The 7,671-nt window shown below is 37.1% G+C and overlaps 1 protein-coding gene across 3 annotated transcripts in view; it reads left to right on the plus strand.

Moving 5' to 3' along the window:
* MID2 (midline 2) overlaps positions 1-7,671 on the plus strand; it is a 105,141-nt gene that overhangs the window by 82,816 nt on the left and 14,654 nt on the right. For all 3 annotated transcript variants that reach the window (XM_032757432.2, XM_032757431.2, XM_032757433.2), the window contains exon 6: positions 6,541-6,668. In XM_032757432.2, the coding sequence (XP_032613323.1) occupies positions 6,541-6,668 (128 nt within the window). The remainder of the gene's footprint in view (positions 1-6,540; positions 6,669-7,671) is intronic.

The following is a 7,671-nucleotide window of genomic DNA, read 5'->3' on the forward strand; positions in this document are numbered from 1 at the left end:
TTGCTTTTGGTGTTTTAGACATGAAGTTCTTGCCCATGCCTATGTCCCGAATGGTATTGCCTAGGTTTTCTTCTAGGGTTTTTATGATTTTAGGTCTAACATTTAAGTCTTTGAATCAATCCATCTTGAATTAATTTTTGTATAAGGTGTAAGGAAGGGATCCAGTTTCAGCTTTCTCCATATGGCTAGCCAGTTTTCCCAGCACCATTTATTAAATAGGGAATCCTTTCCCCATTGCTTGTTTTTGTCAGGTTTGTCAAAGATCAGATAGTTGTAGATATGCAGCATTATTTGTGAGGGCTCTGTTCTGTTCCATTGGTCTATATCTCTGTTTTGATACCAGTACCATGCTGTTTTGGTTACTGTGGCCTTGTAGTATAGTTTGAAGTCAGGTAACATGATGCCTCCAGCTTTGTTCTTTTGGCTTAGGATTGACTTGGCGATGTGGGCTCTCTTTTGGTTCCATATGAACTTTAAAGCAGTTTTTTCCACGTCTGTGAAGAAAGTCATGGTAGCTTGATGGGGATGGCATTGAATCTATAAATTACCTTGGGCAGTATGGCCATTTTCACGATATTGATTCTTCCTACCCATGAGCATAGAATGTTCTTCCATTTGTTTGTATCCTCTTTTATTTTGTCCTCTCTAACTGAAACTTTATACCCTTTGTCCAACAACTCCCCATTCCCTCCTCCTCCTACCAGCCTCTGGTAACCACCGTTCTACTCTCTATTTCTATGAGTTTGATTTTTTCAGATTCCACCTATGTGTGAGATCATATGGTATTTGTCTTTCTGTGCCTGGCTTATTTTACTTAGCATACATCCTCCAGGTTCATTGATGCTGTCAAGGATAACAGGATTTCCTCTGACTTTAGTGGCTGAATAGTATTACATTATGTATCTATACCACATTTTCTTTATCCATTCATCCATTGATAGAAACTTAGGTAGATTCTGTATCTTGGCTATTCTGAGTAATGCTTCAGTGAACATGGGAATGGAGATATTTCTTTGACATATTGATTTCAACTTCTTTGGATATATACTGACTAGTGGGATTGCTGGATCCTACAGTAGTTCTATTTTTAGTGTTTTGAGGAACTCCATACTGTTTTTTATAATGGCTGTACTGATTTATATTCCCACCAACAGTGTATAAGGGTTCCCTTTTCTCTACATCCTCACCAGCACTTATCCTTCCTCTTTTTAATAATAGCCATTACGATCTAGAAGTTTTAAAGATCTTATCTTTAACCCAGTTTTTCTGAAATTTCACCAAGATTTGCCTCTGTTATAGATTTTCCTTTCCTTTCCTTTCCTTTCCTTTCCTTTCCTTTCCTTTCCTTTCCTTTCCTTTCCTTTCCTTCTCTCTCTCTCTCTCTCTCTCTCTCTCTCTCCTTCTTTCTTTCTTCTTGTTCTGTTGCCCAGGCTGGAGTGCAGTGGCACGATCTCAGCTCACTGCAATATCCGCCTCCCAGATTCAAGTGATTCTCCTGCCTCAGCCTCCCTAGTAGCTGGGACTACAGGCTCACGCCACTATGCCCGGCTAATTTTGGTATTTTTAGTAGAGATGAGGTTTCACCACGTTGGCCAGGCTGGTCTCGAACTCCTGATGTCCAGTAATCTGCCCACCTTGGCTTCCCAACATGCTGAGATTACAGGTGTGAGCCACCGTGCCTGGCCCGTTGTGGACTTTTTATCATTCATTTTTCCTGGGCACTCAGTGAATCTTTCTAATCTAAAGACTGGTGACCTCTAGCTCTGGAAAATGTTCTTGTATTATTTGCTAATAATTTCCTCCCCTTTATTCCTTCTCTTCTTTGTTTATGGGACTTTGATTAGTGAACTGTTGGACATCCTAGACTTTTTTCTCTAATTTTATCTTTTCCATTTTCCATTACTTTGTCTTCTTATTTTACTAAGATATTTCCTTAATTTTTCATTAAATCCTTCTATTGAAATTTTAATTTCAGCATTCCTAATTTTATTCACAAGAGCCCATCCTTCATCCTTGTTTCTTTTTTAGCATTCTGTTTTTGCTTTGTGGATACGAACTATTTGGTTTTCTTCTTGAGAATATTATCATTTTTAAAAGTTTGCTTCTAAACCCTGCATTGTCTGGGTTTCCTCCCAGTTCCTTTTCTCTGTTAGTTTAAATTGCTGTCTTTTCCTAAATATCTGGCAAACTACTGGCTGTGTGTTTGAGTTTAAGCACTAAAAGATGACTGGAAACTCTGAGTGGATGGGAATAATTTATGGGTTGGTGAACTTTGCTATAGGATTATAAGGTGGAATGCCAGCATTTTATTGATGGACTCCCAAGTGTCAGTTCTGTAGGTCTTTTCTCTCGGGTCAATTTCCCTTGGATGGAATCCTCCAATCTCCTGCTTTTGATTGGAGGGGCAGTGGTGTGGAAGGTATAAGCCTGGCTGCCAGCATTCTGGGAGCCAAGGAGGGAAAAGGGGCTGAGAGTTTTAAGACTGCTTTTAGTATAATGTCAAAGCTCAGCAGAAAGTAAACCTCACATATCCTGCCAGAATGAGGGAATGGTAGTCTCTGGTTTAGTGTGCATGGATCTGTGGATCTAGTTGTTCCTCATGCAAACTTTCAACTTTCTGTGGCACTAAATCAACTTGATGTTGTTGGCTTCCTGATCTAGCTTTCTCTGGTCTGTTATTGGTTACCACACATTCATCCCTTTCTAGCTTCCAAACATTTGTTGACAATCTTTTACTTGTTGGCATCTCTTTTCTATTCTCTTTGTCTTTGTGGGTTTATGACATTTCATTCTTTGACTGTTATTTCAGTGAGATTTCATGAAAGCAAAAATAAAACATATATTCAAACCACTGTATTTAATAATCTCTACTCTCCAACCCTCTGAAATGTTTTGTCCCACTACCACACCATTGAAAGTATTCTTTTCAAGGTCATCAAATGAATACCTTGTTGCTAAATATAATAGACACCCCTTTGTTTCATCTTACTTGACCTCTCAGTAGCATTTGTCCTCCTGATCATTTTTACTTGAAATTTCTTTGCCCTTACATTCCATGAACACTCCTGGTTTTCTTCCTACTTTGCTGTTTTTGTTTTGTTTTGCCTTTGTGAACAATGTTTCCTTGGCCTATTCCTTTAATGCTATTGTTCTTTGTGATTCTGTCTTAGGTTATTCTCTTCTCTCATTACACGTTCTCCTTGTTGCAAACTCATTGGTTCCTAGGGCTTCAATTACCATCTAGATGGTTATGATTCCCAACTCTTTATCTGAATCTTCTTTTCATAGGCTCAGGTATAACCTGAGGTGTAGGTGGAATAGATGACTATCTGTGTAGTATGACTTGAGAATCATCTACCCACCTTCAATACTGGTCTCCCACAGGGTCTGAAATTTTCCCCCACCATTATGCATTGTATTGTGTTAAGGCACCATGACTTCAGTTAAAATGAAATTTTAGCTGGGAGAGATATGCTTTATCCCCTTACAAATGACACCTTATATTATTTGCAATAGAGACCAAGGCCTCGAGAGACTGCAAAAAGATAGCTAATGTTGTGTTTTGCTTAAATAAAAGAACACAGACAGTCAGATACACACACACACACACACCCCACCATGTCACTTTTAACCCATTCTTAACCTTTCGTCCATCGTTAACATTTAGGAATATAGTATTCTAATATTTCTATTTAGATATATTTCACAAACATGATATGCTATGTATACTGTATTATACTCTACATTTGAAACAATATATCACAAACTTTTCTCTATATCATTGGATATTATAAAACCTGATTTCCAATTGCTTCATGTTATTTTATCTTTTGATGTATAGTACATTACTTAACTCAGTCTCTACTGTTAGACAATTAGGCTACATATGGTGTGTTGAGTGCCCTTGTAGTTCTATCTTTGCATACATCTCAATTATTTCCATAATAAAAATTTTATGAAATAGAACTGTGGTGTCAAAGAAGACTTATATTTTAAGCTATTTTGAAATTTAATGCTAATTTGGACTTCAAAATATGTATCAATTTCAATTCTAATACAAATATGTAGGCATTATTGACTATAGGCATAAAAGCTCCTATGCTGTCATTTGTTTGTAATTTAAACTCTATCTCATTTTAATTTACATTTCTTTGATTTCTCATAAAGTTGGACTTTTTAAATATATTTATTGGCCATTTGTTTGCTTTGACTTTGTTTTCTTTGATGCTTTGTGAATTAACCCTTTTTGTCCTATTTGTTTACACTCATGCTTATTCCAAGATGCTTTAAAATCTGGTCTCTTTGCCTCCAATTTTGACCCTTTCCAATCCCTCCACTGAAGCCATAGTACTATTCCTGAAACATGAATTTCAGCATATTATTTCCCCACCTAAAATGCTTAGTGACTCCCATCGTTCTTAAGATAAAATCCAACGTTTGTAACATGGCCTACAAAGTCCTGCATGATTTTGTCTCATTCTCCAGGCTTCAAACAAGAGAGAACACACACACATCCACATAGTCTTTGCTTAGTTAACTCTTACTCATTACGTAGGTCATTGGTTAAAATCGACTTACTCATGGGAGATTTCCCTTAGCTCCCAAGTCTCTTCAGATAACTCCTGTGTATGCTCTACTCCCTTTGTAGCAGCACTTCTATTGCCCATGTAATGTCTTTCTCCTTCATGATGTGTGAGCTCTTGAGGGCAAGAACCACAACAAAAATTGTTCACTTTGTGTATCTCCAGTGCCCAGTACAGTGCCTGGCACATTAGTTGTGCTTAATAAGTATTGGATAGATGGATGGAGGAAATAAAGAAGATTGGAGAGGCCAGAAAGAAATTCCATGAGCTAATTTTCTAGATTAACTGTTATCCTAAAGAAGTTGTTGTCTCCTTACTCACCAAATCCTGGCTATTCATGTGAGACCTTATGATTGTACTGAGCTAGTCTTTCATTTGGCCTGTAGTTTATCCCTGAAACATCTCTATTTTCAGAAACAATAAGGGATGTTGTTGGTAGATCTATAGCAGGGTATATGTACATGAGGGTATGTATTTTTCAGTTTCTCATTCCCTTACAGCTAGTTCACCATAAAAGTTTCCTCTCTGGTCTTCCTACATTAGATGCCTTTTCTCTCTCCTCTAACCTACGTATTGTTGCCAAGTGAATTTTTCTTTCCTCACCATCATTTACATGTTCAAGGATCTTCATTGGCTCTGATTTAGAAGATCTTGCACAGGACTAAAACATGTATATTTTGGCAAAAGCTCCTCCAGATAATCCTGATGTGTAACGATGGCTAAGAATTGCTGAAATATGTAAAATATACCTCAATTTTTTTAAGAAAAGAACAGTCTAAATGGTTAAGGGTATAGAATTTAGAATCAGATGGACATGGGCTCAGTTATATTTCTGACTCTTACTGGTTGTGTGATCTTGGACAAGTTACTTAGCATTTCAATGTTGTCAACTTTCTCATTTGCAAAATGGAAATAACATCTACTACATAGGGTTATGGTAAAGAGTAAATTAGATAATGTATGTAAAGTGAATGCACAGAGCATTGTATATACTAAGCACTTGATAAATGTTAGCAGTTATTTTGTTGTTAGTCATTCAATTGTTCATTCAACAATTATTTTTTCACTATGTGTCAAATGCTGTGTTAGGGCCATGGAAGACATTAAGAGGTACAAAATATGAACCCTGCTCTTAAGACTCTTAGAATTAGTTGAGAAGAAAAAACTATCATAGCACTATACAATCTAAGGATAATAAAGTGAAATATAAATATTATAAAAGATCACATAGGTCAGGCACGGTGGCTCGCTCCTGTAATTCCAGCACTTTGGGAGGCCAAAACGGGTGGGTCACTTGAGGTCAGGAGTTTGAGACCAGCCTGGCCAACTTGGCAAAATCCCGTCTCTACTAAAAATACAAAAATTAGCTGGGCGTGGTGGCGGGTGCCAGCTAGGGAGGCTGAGACGTGAGAATTGCTTGAACCTGGAAGGGGGTCGGAGAGGCAGAGATTGCAGTGAGCTGAGATGGCGCCACTGCACTGCAACCTGGGTGACACAGCAAGACTCTGTCTCAAAAAAAAAAAAAATCATACAAAGGATATATTTAGGGAAGGTGTTAACCTAGCATGCTGACTTGCTGACTAGCATAAACAAAAAAGAAAAATCTCTCTCAAACTGTTTTTACTAAGCCTTTAAAGGTCTAGTTTTGATGCTGTCTGCCAGATGGAAAATGATGCAGAGGGGAAAAAATCCTGTATTTACTTCTCAAAATTAAGACCGGATGGGGGAGTGTGTTTGAGGGGTGAACATATGTGAATAAATATGGTATAACTCTTAACTGGTTCCTGATGATTAAAATTTAAATGGTTTCCATTGGAAAGGCACAGATATGATATTTTCACTAAATAAATCAAGACTTACAAGTCATTTATTTTCACCTTGTTAAACCAGAAATCAAACACTGGGTGAAGGTTGCAATCTATTTTGATGTATATTGATGTACTTTTCTCTCTTTCAGGGTCGCTATGGCAACTGCATCTTCTCAAGTTCTGATTCCAGACATCAATTTTAATGATGCCTTTGAAAACTTTGCTTTAGATTTTTCCAGAGAAAAGAAACTGCTAGAGGGGTTAGATTATTTAACAGGTGTGAAAATACTGTGCTTTTCTTCCCATTTAGTTTTTTTTCTTCTGGTATGCTTTTACTTAAAAATAATTTGAAAAAGACAATATTTATAATTTACGTATTTTAAAATCTTTAAAATGATGCATGTATCTTTTCAGACAATATATTTTAGTTCATGTAACAGAAAAAAAGATAATTTATGATTTGTTAACTATTTCTAGGGTCAAAATGGGTATACCATCTGTACTTAAGAGTAAAACACAAGAAATTGCTGATAGATTTGTCCTTATGAATCTAACAGTAATGTATTGTTGCTTGTTATGAGAGTAGAACTCAGGTGACAATTAGGGAATATTAGAGAATGCCTTATGTGGGTATAAGTACGACCAAAATGGTTTTAAGGAAAATTAGGAGTTAGTAGATCAGGAAGGAAAATGTAAGAAATATCTGGCTCTCAGACAATTTTAGAAAATGAGGGATACAACCAGCCTATTAAAAATGCTGGCTACTTTCAGGATTATTTAATGATCATTTCATGAAAAAAAATATACACAAACTATTTTTGCAACTGTTTTGTTACTATATTAAATAGCTGCTCCTTATTGAACATCTACTTTATTCTAGACACTGTATATTAATTTTGTATCTTTAATCCTTACAACAAATCTATAAGTTAATTATCACCCCTATTTTATAGATGAGGGAACTCATTATTTTGCACTTGACTATACAGCTAAAAATATATAATGGGGCTGGGCACGGTGGCTCACGCCCATAATCCCAGCACTTTGGGAAGCCCAGGTGGGTGGATCACCTGAAGTCAGGAGTTTGAGACCAGCCTGACCAACATGGCGAAACCCTGTCTCTACTAAAAATACAAAAATTAGCCAGACTTGGTGGTGGGTGCCTGTAATCCCAGCTACTCAGGAGGCTGATGCAGGAGAATCACTTGAACCCAGAAGGCAGAGGTTGCAGTGAGCCGAGATTGCACCACTGCATTCCAGCCTGGGCAACAAGAGCAAAA

Source organism: Hylobates moloch, unplaced genomic scaffold, assembly GCF_009828535.3.
Source record: "Hylobates moloch isolate HMO894 unplaced genomic scaffold, HMol_V3 SCAFFOLD_7, whole genome shotgun sequence".
Classification (NCBI taxonomy): Eukaryota; Metazoa; Chordata; class Mammalia; order Primates; family Hylobatidae; genus Hylobates; species Hylobates moloch.